The sequence below is a fragment of the Octodon degus genome, unplaced genomic scaffold, assembly GCF_000260255.1.
Source record: "Octodon degus isolate 3935 unplaced genomic scaffold, OctDeg1.0 scaffold00072, whole genome shotgun sequence".
Lineage (NCBI taxonomy): Eukaryota > Metazoa > Chordata > Mammalia > Rodentia > Octodontidae > Octodon > Octodon degus.
The window spans coordinates 11,337,576-11,356,304 of NW_004524648.1; the positions used below are offsets into that span (position 1 = coordinate 11,337,576).

Sequence of the window (18,729 nt, forward strand, 5' to 3'; positions counted from 1 at the left end):
AGCCCACCAGGGGGCGGGGCTGGCTGGCATGTGGTGCTGGGGGATTGAACCGCGGTCCCTGTGCTTTGCCAAGCTTGTTTCAAGTAGGTGCTTTATTTAGACCACTGAGCCATCTCTCCAGCCCCTCTGTATTATTTCTAATGTTTTTTTTTCCATTTTGTATTCTCTTTAAAAAATAAAATCAATAAAAATAAAGGACAAAAATTACCTACATTTTTTAAAATCTAAGGAAATTTAACAAAAGTAAAACTTTAAGTCGTAAAACAGTTTCTTGCCCACAGCAGATGGTTTTAAAAGTCTGACGTCCTCTCTGGTTCTCACTATCACCACGCTAACGTCCCGTCCCATCCTTCTGGCTACCAGACTGATGATCTACAGCAGAGAGAACACCCGGCCTTCCAGCGCTGGCAGTGGGAGCGCCAACAGACCCACCCACCACCAGCCGAAGATTCCACTTCCTGCTTGCCCGCTGGGGAAGCCCGGCCCCCAAGGGCTTCAGATGAAATCTGCTATGGTAAACAGGCACCAGGTTTGTCTGCTAAGGTCTGGATGATGTACCTGAGGCAGCCTGATACTGGTTTTGATAAGGACAGATTAATCTTTATTATTTTTAAATTTGAGACAGGGTCTTTCTAAGTTGTCAAACTGCCCAGGCCGAACTGAACTTGCAGGCCTCATGCCTCAGCCTTCCAGGGTGACAGCCAGTAGCTTTCCAGTGGCGGTTAATGGAGGACACAACACTGGTACCTGATCTGTCCAAGCACTGTGCTGGGCATTCTCCCCAGCTTTTCTCTATTTTCAATCTAGTGTATGGCTACTACTATCATGCCCACTTCACTGACGGGGAAACTGAATCTCTAAAGAGGTTAAGTTATACAACTAGTAACTGGCAAACCTGAGGTGTGAATTCAGGTCTAATGTTCAGATCTATGCTGACATGGTTTGCTTTCAACTGAATTGTTGTTCATGAGATTTCTGTGAAAGACACAGGCCTGAGTGGCCAATGTTGCATGAGGAAAGGCCACGTGGCGGGCATTCGCACTGTGGTCAGCAAGGTGGCCGAAGGGCCAAGGCTGTGGGGCAGACTCACCTTCCGGGATGTGCTTGCGAAGTGGGCCCCACAGGCCTTGCAGCTGGGTTCCGAGCCCGTTGGGGAAGGGAAGGAGCTGTACCCAGGGTTGGAATAGGCCTGTGCTCTGGCTCCCTGGGGTGGTGGGACCTCCTCAGGCTGTCCATCCAGGCAGAACCAGTTGCAGCAAGTTGCCCACATGATAAACTCTGGTACAAGGGAGGAAGAAGTGAAAGGTCAGAATTAAGATAAGCAGGTCCTGCGGTTTCTACCCCAAGGGCACGGCTGAGCGTGGGTACTCAGTCCACATCCCCCAAGCCAGAGGAAGACACGTTTTCAGGGCTCATGAATGTCTTGCCACCTTCTCTCTACTACAGCTGCTGGCCCACCTAAGAGAGGTGAGTACAGACATTCAACCTGCCCAGGAAAGACAGATGGGCAAGCTGGTGTACTATGTTGGTAGGGCTGCTCATTCCTGATGGGGTCTAATCTGGATCTAACTTGTTTTCTTACCTTAAGACACGCTTTATTCAGGAACATGACACTGTCCCTGGGGCTCAGCCAGAACTGGATCACACACACACATGCACATGCACTCACATGGTTCCGTACTTGCTGACCATGTAGAGGATGTACCAGACCCTTCAGAGAGAGGAGACAAGTGTGTGGCGCATACCTGTCCCACCTACTCTGGAGGCGGATGTGGAAAGATTGCGTGAGCCCATGAGTTCAAGATCACTTGAGCAGCATAGCAAGTCCCTCTCTCAAAACAATTAATTAGATAGATAGATGAGGCAACCATGGTTCAAAAACATCAATACTGTCCATAGCTAATATAGAGAGCTCTGCTAAGTAGCTGAGATTCTAAACATGTGGTTTTCTAAGTCCAAACCCGAAGTCCTTTGCCCTCTTCCAGGTTTTCTCTTTGGTTTCCCATCCCACCGCCAGCAGAACTAATTACTCTTCCACTTGCCCCAATCCTAGATACACTTCATAGTCCTGTGTCCCTCCAGGGCAGGGTTACTCCCATCTGCACTGCACCCTAGCAACGTACATGTGGCTGATGCTCAAGGAATACTTGTTTCCTTGCTGGGTAAGTGTCTCTGAGGTTTTATTAAGAAGCTCGGAATTATTATCCCCATATTAAGTATCAAATATTGGCATGAAGGGCAAGGGGGCTGATGATGTTTATGAGCCCAAAGAGGTTTCAGTTGCTCAACTGTCACTGCAAACTAAAGGTGAAAATGGGGTCCTTTACAATGCCAAGCACCGCTGGGATGTATGAGCTTGTTTTCCACCGCAGACTAAGACAGACAGTGTGGATATTCTGCGCCTGAACTCTGTCGTTACAGAGATAATAAATGAAACACTTTGTATTGTTGTTCAATAGCCCGTTCACACAAAAGAATGGTGCTTTCTGCTCTAGCTCCTGACTCACTGTTTTAACAAAAGCACTTTCATAGTTCAAAGACAATAGTAAGTTGGAAGGAACTAAGAGGCCAGCTGGCTTCATGTTGGTCATTTTATAGAGGAAAAGAACAGGGTCCAGTCAGAGGAAGTAACTTTCTGGGACACCCAGGTTATAAGCCAAGGCCACCATGGTCTCCAACCCATCTGTTACATAACTCGTTGTCTTCTTTAGGCAAGTGTGATTAATAGCTGTCTCTCCCACTTGCCTGTGGTCCCTACGAGACAAGGGAATGTGGCAGTGTTGCAGTGGTTAGAGCAACGGCTCAACAAGGACTACTGAATGAAGGAATCATATGCAATACTTAAATAATGAAGTAAAGAGTTCTTTACCATGTGTGAGAAAAAGTAAATGAACTGTTTGTTGGCAAGAGAATGAGGGCAACAGAGGAAAAAGAAATTTGTAATTCTTTAAATCTCATATTGATAAGCTATTGGGACAGTGTTTAATGATAAAAAGTGCAGGGGCTGGAGTCGGTCCCATGTAACTGTTTACAGGCAGTGTTACCAACCTCCAACAAGTCATACCCTTTCTGCACTTCACGGTTCTCCTCTGGACGTTCTGCAGGATACAGGGCTTTGGGCCGGGGAGATGGCTCAGTAGAATAAGTGCTTCCCTGGCAAGCCCAAGGGTCTGAGTTCAATCCCCAGTTCCACCAAAAAAAAAAAAAAAAAGGATACAGGAATATAGGGCTTTATTAAATATTAATTGTTGCTACCTGTATTGTAACAGTGTCTTTTCTTTAAGAAGACAAACATAGAAGGTAAACCTAGAGATTCACCACAGTTACCATTTGGTTTTCTGGGTCTGTCTCCTGCCATGAGGTCGGAGCTGTTGGCGATTCTTCACTAATTCCTGTTAACACCTATTCTCTTTAAATTTTTTTTTTTAAATTTTTATTTGTGTGTGTGTGTGTGTGTGTGTGTGTGTGTGTGGCCAGCTCAGCCCACCAGGGGGCAGGGCTGGCTGGCATGTGGTGCTGGGGATTGAACCGTGGTCCCTCTGCTTTGCTAAGCTTGTTCTAAGTAGGTGCTTTAGACCACTGAGCCATCTCACCAGCCCAACACCTATTCTCATTCACACATGCACATGGCCTCTCCGAAGCCAATGCCTTGTCCTTTCCAAGGCAGGTGAGTCAGCTTGGTACCTATCCCTAGAGTTTATGGTCTGGTAAGAGAACTGGAATGTCAGGGTGGTTAGTATTAAACCTCAACTCACCACATACACTCAATCTTTTGCACATCAGAACATTTTTCTCCGACTTCTTGTGGCCCAGGACAAGTTGAGCCTTTAAGAGAAGACTGTACAGTATATAAGAGTGGGATGGGGAGTAGATTACAAAGATAGAAAGATCAGCTCTATGGGGCAGAGGCATGACTCCAAGTGCCAAGGTGCTGTGAGAGTAGATACGACATTCACTAGAAAGTCAGGAGTAGGAATTTTAAGAAAGACAGAAGGCATGTGTGAGGGCAACAGAAAAACTACAAAATAATGCCACATGTCGTGGCACACACTTCCAGCTGCTCAGGAGGCTATGCAGTAGAATAGGACATTTGAATTCTTAGTAAGACTCTCTCAAAACAAAAAATAACACGAGCTGGGAGTGCAGCTCAGTGGTACAGTACTTCCCTAGCATGTGTGAGACCCTGATCTCAGCGCCTTCAAAAACAAAACAAAACCAAGACACTATAAAATGCTCAGCTGGGGGCAGGAGTAGGAAAAGGCTGGGGTAGATGAGGTACATGTCAAATAAGGAGCCATGGAAAACCCCGTGCTCAGTGGTAAGGATCTGGACTTTAGTAATAGGACATTGTTAGGCATTTGAGGCAGTGAAGTCTTATGATCTTATCTGCATGCTAAAGTGTATTTACAGCAGTAAGCATGGCGAAGGCCAGATGGGGGTGGAGCAGAAATCTGTAGTAGGAGCAGTCAGATAAGATGATAAGGGCCTAAACAGGAGTGGCAAACCTATAGCTTGCCATGCCAAAATGGGCTGTTTGTTATCATCGAACACCCTAAAAGGTTCACCATCACTGGCCTAGGACAAAGGGACAGCTAGAGCTCTGGCAAAATTAGCAGGATATGTCCATGAACTAAGTCAGTGGGAAATACAGAGACAAAAGGGGGCCTGGGGCAAACCCGAGGATCTCAAATACACCCAGGATAACCTGGGCACTAATGAGATAAAGTCCTCAGGAAGCAGCAAGCACATACCTTTGTGCGTGGGTAGCGAGAGGACAGGTGAAGATAGAGAGCTGAGTTGTACCCAGGGATTATGCTGGTGCACGCATAGGGCCGTGTATATAAGTCTGTGCTGAAGGTAAAGGTGTGGGAGCCCTAGGCCTGCTACAAGTACATAAAGCCAGAGTGCTCTCGGTCTGGAAAGAAGAGGGCCTTGAGGAGGGCAAAGGAGGAAAGTCAACTGGCAGAGCCGAGGGAGGAAGGATGCTGACAGCAGGAAGAGCTGAGGAAGTAGCCTGAGTTCCCAAGGAAATGAACAGTACTGTTCAAATGACCCAAAGAACAGACCATCTTGCAAGGAATGCAAAATGCGCAGTGGACTTAATTTTAGGAAAGGGTGAGGGGGCTGTTTGCCTGAACAGTTTGAGAAGAAGCTGACAGAAATCCCCTAAGTTGGAAAGCAGATAAAAAGGGAGAAATCACAAGACTCCAAGGGTATTCTTTCAAGAAACTTGACTGTGAATGAAGAGAAAAGGAAGAAGCTGAGGAGGATCTGGGGCCATGAAGATATGTATAGACGTAAGCACAGGCTGAAGAGGAAGCCCCAAGAGACTAAGACTGTGTAAGAAGGGAAGCTGGCACTCCATAAGGGAAATAAGGGCCAGAAGTGATCAAGCAATTGGACTAGCAGGTGGCCTCCTCCTAGGCACAGGAAGGTCATCCCTTTCCAGAGGGTGTGGAGGAGAAGGCAGATAAAACCAAGGACTGTTTCGAGCATTAGCAACAAGGTGAAAGAATGAAATGGCAAGCAGGGAAGGTGGTGAGACTTAGCTGCAAGAACTTTTCTTCCACGAGGAATACGTACATTGTAATCTGAGAGGGTGCTCCTTGGGGCTGCTGATGAAGTGCAGCGCTAATGCACTAGCATACTTGAGGTTCTGGGTTCAATCCACAGCACAGCAAAAACTAAAAACGTATGCTCCTGCCAAACTGGCAAGCTCTAAGCCTAAATGACAACCCTATTCAGGATAATTTCGGGGGAAAGAGGTTGTAATGTTAACAATGCTGTGCAAGCTAAACACTTTTTCTTCTCATCTCTCAGCCTTAAATACATGCATGGCATCTGATTATGTTGCTAAAGATCTGAAAGTGGAACCAAACATGTGGTATGGTAAATAAACACTACACTTGAAAACAAACTTTACCCTCTGATCTGCAAACCTCTTTTGGAGCTTAAACAGAAAATCTGTATCACATCTTCACAGAGGGCTTGACAATTCCTTGCCCAGCCCTCCTCTTTTGAGCAGATGGACTTGGTCATTGAATCCTCAAAGAATAATCTGCCTGCTCCCTGCTCCCTTACTGCATTCATTTGAAAGCTGCCAGGCTCTTCTGTTCCACTGGCCCAGAGTGGGGGAGACAAAAGACTCTGGGCTAAGGGGAATAAGAACATACTATGCTGGGTGGAAGCACCCTGTGGGGAGAGGCAAGACTGGCTGGTGAGCATGTGGGGTTAGTCAGCTAAACAGGAACATTAGCGTTCGCTAACCAGGTGAGATAAGAGACCTACTCCTGCTGAGCTGTGTACAGTCATGGGGCAAGGGGGTAGGTGATGTGATTTCTCCCTGTTAAACTCCAGGTTCCTAACTTGGGCTTTTTGTTTTCTGTATCTTTGAGACAGGGTGTAACATATACAGTTCAAACTCACCTTGAGCTCATTATGTAACAGGCTGGCCTTGGGCTCAAAGTGGGCTTGATCACCTACCTAAAGCAAATAGTTTATACAGGATCAAAGGCCACCATGGTGTTTCCAAAGAAGAGGAAGGGGAACAGAAACATCTCAATGGTTTGCAATTTTAACTCCAAAACTGTCCAAAACAAAGGCAATAAAATCCCCCGTGGTTCTGATCCAATGTATTCTTTGAATTAACTGCTGTGTGTCAAAGTGGTTGTGCACCAACAGGCCTTCCATGGATGCAAAGACAGCTACATCCTGGGATGAATTCACTTCTAGTGAGCCTGCTGCATGAGAGTTCTACAAAAACTCTTTTCAATACCTAATTAAAATGTCCCAAAATCTTTTGACATGGCCAGATGACAAGCCTTACAGAATCAGGTCCAGTTTATTGAGGGCGGCACTCCTATCATCACTGATGTATTCCTGGAATGGTTAAAAGCATCTATGCTGTAAGTGCATGAAGAGAAGTATCCCATGTCACGGATCATTAATACAGAATGGGCTTAGCTTCATCTTGTATATTATCCTTAAAAAGCAATTAAAGTACAATTGTGGGGCTCTGAAAGGAAATGCTATGAAAGGCCTATCAATATGACTTAGCTAAGCCTCCATAAAATACTGATAAGTAATTACACATTCTGAGGAAGCCGACATTCTTTGCTTGGAAGAATGCTTATCTGCCAGGCCCTGAACTAGGAACTTTACCTACAGTTATCTAATGTGATTCTGACAAGGCAGATCAGTTTTCATATTTAGGTGAGAAAACCGAAGTGCAGAGAAGTAACTTGCTATGAGTCACAGCTGGAGGGGAGGGAAGCCAAGATCTGAACTCAGGTCACTCAAACCCTAAAGCCTGTGGTTCTATAGGCCACAAGGAAAATAGTCCTTATTTTATCAAAATATCGGTCTACCCTGCAGCCATTTCCCCTCTGGGCTCTAGCTCACTCGCTCCTCTACTGTTCAGACCAGAAATCAAACTCAGGACCTAGCGCTTGCTAGCTCTCTATTTCTACTAGAACTTTCTGTAGCTACAAGCATGCTCCTCGATCTCCCAGGTTTTAAAACTTCTTCTTGTCATAAGGTAAATAAAAATTACAAATACTCACTGGAAGAGCTAAAATGGAAAAGAAATTCTAACAAGTGTTGGTAAGGACGTGGAACAATTAGAACTCTAACAATGCTGGTAGGAGTATAACTGAGTAATCTGGAAGCCTATCTAGATATAAGCATATATACAGATACACATTTATTTCTGTCTTTGCAATTCCATTCCAAGTGTAATCCCAGTAAAAATACTTTCACCAAAAGAAATACACGGGAATAATCATGGAAGCACTATTCCTAGTAGCCCCGTGCTGTAAACACCCTTGAGCATACACCAAACATAAATTATGGGGCAGGGGGACAGTTTGGTGGTCTAAGCACCTGCCTGGCAAGCACAAGGACCTGGGTTCGATCCCTAGTACCACATGCTGTGCCGGTCTGCAAACCCTGGGCACACTGTGCTAGCCACCAAAACTGGACCTAGTGGTGCACGCCTGTAATCCCAGCACTGGGAAGGATGAGACAGGAGGGTTACTGTCAGTCTGAGCTGTGTAGCAAGACTCTATATCAAATATATATATTTATGGAATAGAGAAATAAATTACACAACAATGTTTACTTTGTGAAAATTCATCAAACTATATACTAATAATTTGTGTATTTCTCTAATAATAAGTTTAAGTTTTTAAGAAGTATCTAGTAAAGCCAGGCATGGTGGTGCATGCCTGTAATCCCAGTACTCTGGAGGCTGAGGCAGGAGGATCACTGTGAGTTTGAGACCAGGCTGGGCTACAAAGTGAGCTCAAGACCAGCCTGAGCTGCACAGTGAGACCCTGTCTCAAAAAGACAGAGGGGGAAAAAAAAAGCAGCAGCAGCATCTAGTACAACATTTGTAGTTTGTTTAAAAAATAGAAAAAAGAAACCATTTTGACCTGACATCCACCTCCAGAACAGCTCATTTTTTCTATTCATCAAAATTTCTTCAAATATTTCACTCCAGTTCCTTAAGCCCTAAGGCACTATCCAACTTTCTCCAATCTAGTTCACACTGCCCCACTTAATCTCTTCTTTTTGAGGTCACCATGGAATTCCAAATGGCTAGATCTAATTGCAACTTCTCTATCTTCACCCCGCCTAAGGCCTCTCAGCCTCCAGAACTCTGAGCCCTCAGCTTTCTTCCCTCCTCAAAGCTCTTCACCAGTCTTTCCCCTCCACTCTCACACGCTGGGAGCGCCTGCACTGTCTTGGACTCCCCTCTCCATCCATACCTCAGCTGGCTTGCAGTACTTTTCTTAAACCATTTAAAGATCAGACTCCTCCCTCCATCTCCCTACTGACAGCAGGCCAACATCACCCTCATGGCGTATTCCCTCCTTAGGCCCTTGGAGCTAGCTGCCTGTTCCTTCTGCCTGGAATGCTCTTCCCAGACCACCACGTGCATCCCACGCTGTTCAAGGTCACTTCATAATCTTACAGGCAACACTTGGTACCTGCTGGTATTTTCTACTTACTTGCTAAGTAAATTCCTTAACTGGAACAGAAACTATGGGCTCAGTACTGTTGTGCTCTGCTGTGTTTCCAGAGGCCAGAGCGGCTTTTGGGAGAAAGAAAGCTTCCAACTTGGCTTCAATTCTTAGCTCTCTCCAATTCTTTATTTTATATAAGGCATCATCCTCTCTCCTCTTCCCCATGACACACACTTCTAGCTCCTTAACAGATCTTAGAATATAAATCCCCACTCCTCACGTGGTCAGCAGCCCTGCTCTCCAACCTCACGCCGAGCTGTTTCTCACCCATGAGCTCCAGCCACCATGGCTTTTCAGCTCTCCAAGTGCACGGCTTCCTTCCTGTCTTGGGCTCCTGCACCTGCTCTCCTGCCCCCTCTCAAGGAGTCCTCCCAGTGACACTGTCTTGCTGCCTCTGCTTCCTTCACAACTATAACAACCTGCAGTTACGCTGTGGCTTTATGGTGTGCAGTTCTCTCCCAGGGCAGGAGCTTGCCTAGCTCTGCTTCTCGACCTGCGGCATGCAGCATGCTGCTGCTGCACCACAGGTACCCAGATAAGGTGAGGCAGACCCACTGCAGTCAGAGGACACTCACATCCTATCTGTCTGGCTGACGAGGCAGCACTTGCTATTTCTCCATACGGCCAAAAGCACCTTCTCAATATTTATAATGCGTTTATGAGAAAGAAATATCCTTTATGAAAAATGAGGATTAGACAGGTCACTTAAGCTTTCTGTCGCCTCACCTGTATGAAAGAAATAAGGCTTCCCATGTTAGGGAGTAATTGTAGGGATAAGAAATAACCCACATAAAGTGCCCAGCCAACAGTAAACATTTGATAAACAGCACATAAAGGATATTATTTAACTATAAATTACAATTCTAAAATGGCTGCAGCCTGTATGCTTCACAGTGGCTTTGACTGGAAATCCCAGGGGCTCTCTTTCACTCTCTGGTCACCCAAAGCTTGGGTTTCCTACCACCCAAGACCCTGCCATAGCCAGGCAAGCACTTACTCTACTGAGCTATCTCCCCAGCCCCTACACCCTGCCATAGCCGACATGATAAAGAACCACCTATTTTTTGAGAACTCACCTGAAAATTAAAATCATTTCTCAGCTTGGAGAGTTGCTTGCTTTTTCAAATAGGCCAGCCAGGCAAGAAAAATATTTGAACATCCCTAAAACTATTAAATTTAAAGAAAAATCTCAGAGTTACAATTGGAATTTTCTAGTCAATCTGCTGGGCTATTCACTCTTACTTGGGAAATTTTTAAATATTAGTGACAACATAATGAGGGAAAACATCAAGCAACTACTGCATTTGTAAATAGGAAACCTAAAAAAAGATTATAGATAGATAGATAGATAGATAGATATGAAAGAAACCTGTAGGAGACACTACATTGCCAACTAGTATCACTGGCTGTATTCTGGGCAATGAAGCATATTGTCTGTGACACTGAATTATTTCTAAGATGTTTATTTCTTTGAATGAAGAACTCAGAATACCTAAGCAAAGACACAAGTATATGGTAGAACTTTAGAGCCCAAGGCTGAATTAGAACTAACAGCCCTGGGGCACAGGCTAGACATCCACAAGGGAAATGTCACAAGATTGGAACTCAGCAAAAGAAGAATGTTCCAAGGGCTTTAAATCCTAGTAGACATTTTCTATTCCCCAAAGCAGTCTGTTGGACGTGGGTAATGGATAATACATATTTCCTAGATAAGAATTTTATTTGAGGGATAAATTTTTTAAAAGACAAAACCAATTGAAGGGGAAGAATGTTGTTTCCAAATATGTTTTATTTTGTTTGTAGAATCAGTCGGACATGACCTTAAATCCTGTCTCTCACTGAGTGAACACACTTGAAATAAGCTGCCTCTCTTGAATTTCAGACTAAGAGAAATAAACTTCCCTGGCCCGGGGCCTCGGAGATAGCTCAGCGACACAAGCACTTGCCTGGCAAGTGCAAGGTCTTGAGTTCAACCCCTGATACCGTAAAAAAATAAAATAAAACAGGATTACCCAAACTTCCCTAGGCCTCTCAGGCTGCACACTGAAGAGGTGCTGGGCACAAGGGGAATATCAACCTTCATTGGTCTTTTCAATCTTCTATAAAGTGCAGAGGGCAGATTGGATGTGCAGGAAATGGTAGGCGTTTTAATAAGGCATGGAGTTAACAAGGATTCAGTTTCTGCCTCGCTCCATAACAGCTTCCAGAGTCACCACGCACCCTAATGTTGACAACTCCAAGACACCAGATCTGCGGGTTCCTTGTTCCTCTGCTCCCCAAGTGCTACTTCAACATAAGGGTTGGAGCTTTTGGAGATCATCTCCTATGCTGCTATTCCAAACAGCAGACAAGGGAAAACTGGAAGAGTTATTCCAAATGCAGCCTTCTCAAGTGTCTTCTCAGACAAACTTAGAAAATTTTACTTTCTGAGCACAAAGCACAAATGCTCACCAACACTTGCGATGTGCGGAGTGAAGTGAGTCTGCATCTCCTGCCTCACTCGACACGCTAGCCTTGCAAAAGCCAGAAGAACAACCCTCATTTTCTGAAGGAGACTGGGTGCTGGGGGCTTGGTAACTGGACCAGGCTCACACAGCCAGCTGGAAACAGAAGCAAATGGCCATTCTTTGACTAATTTGGAGTCCCACAGAAAGAGGGGGCAGCTTGCATTCATTCCTACTGCCTACACTTAGCACCGTTAATTGCAGGACTTCACCATAAAAGAAAACAATGGAAATCACCTATGGCTGTCCTGGGGAAGAAACATTCAAGCCTGGTTCTGACTTCCATCTGGGTATGCACCAACCCAATCTCTCCATACTGGGAATATCAGAAAAACACACTCCATGGGAACTAGAATTTTCACTCACACATCCAGCAGGTCACAGGTATTTCTTACTTTCTACAGCCTCAGAGCACTACAGATACAGATCTTCAAAGCTCTCAAAGCCTTCAGTACCTAAATTGCATCCGTTTCTGTTCTCGCCCACTTTTGCTCCAGTGAAAGAGGCATGTATTTTTGTTGTTTCATTGTAGTGCTAGGGACCCAACTCAGGCCTCACACATGCTGGGGGAGCTCTCTGTCACTGAGCTGCGCCCCTCACCCAGGGAAGACTTTTAAACTGCCTCAACTGCAACTAATGCTTTATCATTTATCACCCTCTTAATAAACATTCTCATGAGGTAAGTGTTCAACAATAATGAAAGCAAATGCACAGCACCTAGGGCCTTACTTTCCTTGCACTTAGCTTGAGCTCACCTATTCTCTTTCAGTCCTGGCCTCAGGAATCTCAAGGATTCTCAGATTGGACCACTCTTTCACCTCCCCCCCTTCCCAACATTTTCTTCTTCAGTGTGACCTCGCCTGGCCCATCTGCGCTCTGAGCACCTTGCACACTTTCTGGGAATTCTTTCTCTCTCTTCAGTGCATGTGTTCTGCACTGCTCTCTACGAACACTGGAACCCAGGAGGACCAGTCACAGGAAAGCTACCTGGGTCTGTCTGCTGGTGCTTCCATCCTGGGAGGCAAGCTTTCTAGCAGAAACACGTCTAGTCCACAAGTAATGATCTGTACACTTATTTTCAGGGCATTTTCTCCCACAGTTATAATCTGGAAGGTGAAACAGGAAACAAGAGTAAATCTATTTCCTAGCTTTATTTTTAGCCTTCATACCAGCTCATCCCTGGCAAGCACAAGAGCCTGAGTTCAATCCCGGTCTCACCAAAAAAATAAATAAATAAATAAATAAATAAATAAATAAAACAGCTCAGCATAACCAACTATTTGCTGAAGTATTAACTAATGGTAACAATGAAAAGGAAATATATGCTCAAAAACTTTAATTGTACTAGGAGATAGCTCAGCAGTCTAAGCACCTGCCTGGCAAGCACAAGGACCCAAGTTCTATCCCCAGTACCAAATGCTGTGATGGCCCCAGAACCCTGGGCACCGAGCCGGCCAACAAGACAAGATCAGGCGTGGTGACACACACCTGTAATCCCAGCGCTGGGCAGACTGAGATGGGAGGACCACTATGAGTCTGAGCTACATAGTGAGACCCTTTACCAAATAAATAAATCATTGATTTTTTTTTTAATTTTAAAAAAAATTATGATTCCAAGATGATCAAACTAAGAGTTTTAAGTACATATAACTGCTACATTCCCTTTAAGGAAAGACCTGAGAATAATACGCCTACCTCGAGCTTCAGAAGATAATGGTAATGAGGGGGGTAGTGTGCATTAAACTCAGGGCTATTGCTCTGAGTGCCTCACAGCCCATCTTCTTTTTTCTTTTTTTTTTCTTTTCTATTTTTTTGGCAGAACCTTGTGCTTGCCAGAGAAGCACTTATTCTACTGAGCTATCTCCCCAGCCCCTTATTTTTTTATTTTTGAGATAGGGTCTCACTAAGTCACTAAACTGCCCAGGCTGGGCTCAAACTTGTGATACTCCTGCCCCTTAAATTGTCTGCTTAGGTTAGTGGAGAAACAAGAAAGGAATGACAGCAGACTGGCTTTCTACAAAGCAGCCCAACGTGGGGATGGATGCACACCGATAAGCTCAACGCTCTAAAAAACTAAGGTAAGAGGTTCACAAATTTGAGCCCAGTTTAGGAATTCTGCAACTTAGCCTGGGCAATTTAGCAATTTAGTGAGACCCTGTCTCAAAATTAAAAATAAAAAAGACTGAGGGTATAGCTCAGCACCAAGGCCATGTGTTCAATCCATAGTTCAACCCACCCATCCATCATCCTGTAAATGACAATGACCATAAATTAAAAACTAAACTGCATGTAGTAGCAGGCCCATGTCTGTAATCTCAACACTCTGGAAGGCTGAGGCAGGAAGACCCCAACCGAGTAAAGCTCAGCCTGGGCAATTTAGTAATAGAGTGAGACCTTTTTTTTTTTTTTTTACCTTTTTTTTTTTTTTTTGGTGGAACTGGGGATTGAACTCAGACCCTACTGAGCCATCTCCCCAGTTCAACACCTTTTCTTTTTCTTTCTTTTTTTTTTTTTTGAGAAACTTTCTTAAAAAATAAAAAAAAAAAGGGGGGGGGTGGCTGGCCAGAGAGCTCAGCGGATTTAAACACCTGCTGAGACAGATACAGGGACCAAGGTTCAATCCCCAGGGCAGAGTTGTCCCTGCCCCCAGAGCACACTGAGATGCGATGGAGACTGGGCGTGGTGGTGCCTGCCTGTAATCCCAGCACTTGGGAGGCTGAAAACAGGGATCACTATAAGTCTGATTTCTGTAGTGAGACCTTGTAGATTCTGTACTAAATATATATAAAAAAATAAATAAAAATAAAAGAGTAAAATGCTAAAAATTAGAGAAATTGACCTCTACCAAATATACCCTAGTCTGAGTGGGGCTTTGCCTGTCATTCTTGGCTGGCCCAGCCCAAGCAGAGAGAAAAGTGAAACAAAAAAAGAATGTAAAAAAGAGAAAACCAGAGGGTCTTGGAGCATGAAGTGTTAAAATGACAACATAAATAAGAAGAAAAAGAGACTGCACTTCACCCGCTAGCAATGAGAGAGCTTTTTTTCCTGAAGTGGGAACTGTTGTAAACAACTGAAAAACATACATAATAATCACAAGTTATAAATGTTCTTGGAAACTCCCTGGTTTCAACTAGTCTATGACAAATATCTGCAGAGGGATCTCTGCATCTGCTATGAAGTTCAGAGGAAAGTAATTCTAACCAATGGAGCTGTGCCAAAATATCACCCCTGGGGTCTGACCAATTAAATGGCTGCTTCTTAGTGTGGCGTTTAGGAGAGATGACAGATTGAGCGCTGCGGTAGAGAGACCTACACATTCATTTCAGCCCAGGCATTCGGCCCCAAAGGGCAAGTCAATCAGAAAAGAAAGCATTTGGAGTGAAAGTCTTCTAACAATGCTGAAAAAGGAATAAATGGACCCGCAGTTTAATTACTGTAGGATCCTTCTTCATCAAAACTGATGACAAAGCTCATCAACAATAACGAGGCTCTGGTCGCCACAGCACTCTGGCGCAAGAAACCGGATTCATCAGATTAAGTTTTTCTGAACCTTCAGTCTGAAGAAGGTGCTTTCACAAGATACTGTCATGCTGGTTAACTAACAGGTCATCAGGACTGGGGTGCGGGAAGAAGCCCAGGACTGGGGGGAAAGGTTTCTGGTGCTCCTATGCCCTAGGAAAAGGCAGCATTTCAGACATAATCCTGCCGAGGATCAAAACTATGCCCTCTGCCTGTTCACACTGCGTTAAAGTTACTATGGGCAAATGCAGCCATTTAAGTAAGGTAGCATGAAAGGACTCTAATCTTAGTGGTACCTGAATCCCTGTAAAACCCTAAATTCCTCAAAAGAATGGAACCTACCATATTTAAATGCTAATTGAAAGAATTAAAATAATATACATCAAGCATTCTTGGCATCTCTGTGTAACCCAGGCTGGGATGAAGCTTGTGACCCTCCTGCCTCAGTCCCAACTCCTAGCCCTGTGCTGAGATTACAGGCAGGTGCCACCACACACACCTTGTGGGAGAGAGGGAGCACTGGGGACTGAACTAGGGACTGACTACGTCCCCAGCCCCTCTTCATGTTGAGATAGGGTCTCACGAAATTGCTAAATTGCCCAGGCTGGTTTTGAACTTGCAAGTCTCTTGCCTCAGGCTCCCTGAATGGTGGGATTAGAGCATATGCCACCAACCCTGGCTTTAAGGTCCCTGAAGAGACAAAAATGATATGCTCTGCCCTGTATCTCTTTTTGTCCTTTACTAACAAAGAAAGCTTTAATCAGTTTCAATTTAGTTCTTAAACCAGTCCTCCAAGAACTGAATGACCACAGGTCTTTCCCACCAGCTGTAAAATATCTATATTTCTCTCAAACTTCTTTCAGGGGCAGTAAAAGCAGTTTATTTTCCTTACAGCCCCAGGCTAATTTCGTTCCAATTCCAAACCACAGCTCATGAGATCAGTTTTCATCCCTCTCAACCAATGCAAGCCCCGCCAATCCAGAGCCTCGCCTTTAGCCCCTCAACCATTCTTTACTGACAAATGCAGAGAACACACACACACACACACACACACACACACCCCTCTGATCCCACCTGTTATGCCAAAACTGCTCATGTGGTGCTAAAGCAGACAGGATTCTGTGATAAATGGAGGATAAATTCAGATGAAGCACCCTCTCCCTCTCAGAAATCATCGTGGTTTGGAGTTTGAGCTTGACCTGAACATTATGTTGCCTTTCTGAAATGCCTTCTGCTCCTGCCAGAGTATGATATGGCAAATATCTATCCCAAGCAAGAAAAGCATGGAGGTTTGTTTGCCTAGTGACACAAAACAAGAGCAAAACCTTTATAGTCTCACCACATTCTCCTCTTGCAAAGAACACCTGTGCTTAGTCTTTAAGTATTACTCGGCCTTAATCCCACAACAAGTACAAAAGTCTCACATCCCCCACCCCTTGATAGGCTGAAGAAAAAAGACACCTGCACTAGTAGCAGAAGGAATGCTGTTCTCACTATTTTCACTTGCGAAGTCCCTCTACTCCTGCTAGGACGCGTCCTTCTTTCACCCACATTTGTCTTTACCCCTTTGCTCTTGCAATTACGAAGTGGAAGGACACAGTCTTCCTTACAGTGTGGCTGGGATAGGGAATGCAAACCACAAAACAAAATGCACTTTACCTGCTGCATATTGTGGTTCTAGAGTGGCAGAACAGACGAGTTCTGGAGTAACTCAAGTCACCGTAAAAGTTCACAAGGATCCCAAGGTGGCTCCCTGCAGGCACTACCCCACAGCAATCAGGCCCACAGTGGAGGCAATGAAGCAGATTTCACATTAGGAAGCAATGAGAAACGTGAGGGGGACATGGGAAACACAGGCTGCTGGGGCTGCCTACCAGCTGAGCCACCCCAAGCAAATTAGTTATTTAATCGCTTCTCCAAAGACTTGTCAAGGGGTGAAACAATTGAGCTGCTACAGCCAGGCAGTATTCAAGAACATTTTCAAAGACTAAAAAGAAAACCTTCACAAAGTACCCTGTGTAATTTGTAAACTACTATGGTCAGAAAACACTCAAAAGGTGTGCTAGAAATTCTGGAATCTCACAAAAGGAACCTGTTATTTGAAAGGTTTGTGCATTAGAGGCTAGAATATCCCACTGTTGTTTTAAAAGTAAACAGCTAAATGCAGATCAAATTCTACATCTACCAAAAGTAACAGATCAGTCCATTCAGTGCTGTCATTTTAGAAACTACATGAATATAATGCAGTTTACATGAGGAAAAAAAACAGCCATGACCCAGGAAGAAAACTTGAGCTGGTCCCTAGAAGAAAAGTGTATGTCCATGGGCGAGGGCAGAAACGCATGTTATGTGAGCTTTGTGTTCAGGCCACACGGACACTCTCAGCAAACTCAAATATTAGAAGTCTTGACTGTTAACCACAACAAGTTTCTAAACACAGGCCCCACAAATTACGGCACAGACAAGCATATCCTGTTTGCACTCAACTTCCTGTTTTAGGCTGCCTGACCTCTCTACTCTGTGGCTCCTGGCGCCAACCAGGTAACCTTTCACATCTGCAAACAACCGGCTCACTAGACACTATTTCACTGATAATAAAATCCATTACTCGGACAAAGATACGCCTAACAAGCACCACAAACAACCAGGAGCCTCTAAGACACTTTCTGGATTCCCCATGCTTCAGTCATCTGACCTACCATAAGCAATAAAAACACAAGTAGTACTTGGATATGGAAATACAATCAATCTCTTTTTCTTTTCTTTAAATATATTTAATACAGAGTCTACAGGGTCTCACCACACAGATCGGACTCGTAGTGACCCTTCTGCTTTTCTCCTCAACACTGGGATTACAGGTGAGCACCACCACGCCCAGTCTCAATCCACAGCTCAGTGCCCCCACCACACCCCCACATGCCAGGATTGGTCCCTGCACCTGCCTAAGCAGAAAATCTCCTTTGCTAGATGGGAAGTGGACCAAGAGAGGAAGGAAGGCCATATGAAGGAGAGGAGAGGGAAAGGGAAGGAAGGGAAGAAAAAGAATTCACATGTTATGTCCATGTACCAATCCTCCATGATAAATGCAACCATTACATACTGGAAACATGCACTAATATTTTTTTTTTTTAAAGGGTTGGAAGCCAGATATGGTGGCACATGCCTGTAAGCCCAGCATCTGGGAGGCTGAGGCAAGAGGATCTTTGTAAGATCAAAGCCAGTCTGGGATCCATCATGAGTTCAAGGTTGGCCTGAACTACATAGCAAGCCCCTGTCATAAAAAAAAAATAATAATAATAAAATAAATACCAAAGAAAAAGAGTTGCAGGTGAAGCTCAGTGGTAGAATGCTTTCTTAGCATGCATAATGCTTTGGGTTAAAATCTCCAGTATCAACAAATTAAAAAGTAAAAAAGAAAAAATAAAGTCTGAAACAACACTTGCACTAAAAGAGTAAAAGAAATTGGAAATGCTTCTATAATTGAATATTGGTACTTTCTTGAATGCAGAAAGAACAGATTTCTGTCTGCTGGTCCTCACTAGGCAGATTCCCAGCAGGGAATGACTGAGACAGTTCACAGGGCTCCCCCTAGGCGCAGTGCCCTGATTCCAGCCTCCCACCCACCCGTCTACCATTAGGCCTTGCGGTGGCCCTTGGCAGCCCTCAGCAGGGCTACGAGG

General features: G+C 44.5%; 1 protein-coding gene across 7 annotated transcripts in view; it reads right to left on the reverse strand.

Annotated features, from left to right (window-relative positions):
- Window positions 1-18,729, reverse strand: part of Rffl (ring finger and FYVE like domain containing E3 ubiquitin protein ligase) — a 69,895-nt gene that overhangs the window by 14,525 nt on the left and 36,641 nt on the right. For 4 of the 7 annotated variants that reach the window (XM_023720001.1, XM_023720002.1, XM_023720003.1 and 1 more), the window contains exon 2: window positions 1,091-1,278. In XM_023720001.1, the coding sequence (XP_023575769.1) occupies window positions 1,091-1,270 (180 nt within the window). In that variant the 5' untranslated portion in view covers window positions 1,271-1,278. Of the gene's footprint in view, window positions 1-1,090; window positions 1,284-18,729 lie in introns of all 7 variants that reach the window. The other 3 variants (XM_023719998.1, XM_023719999.1, XM_023719997.1) reach the window with 1 other exon arrangement.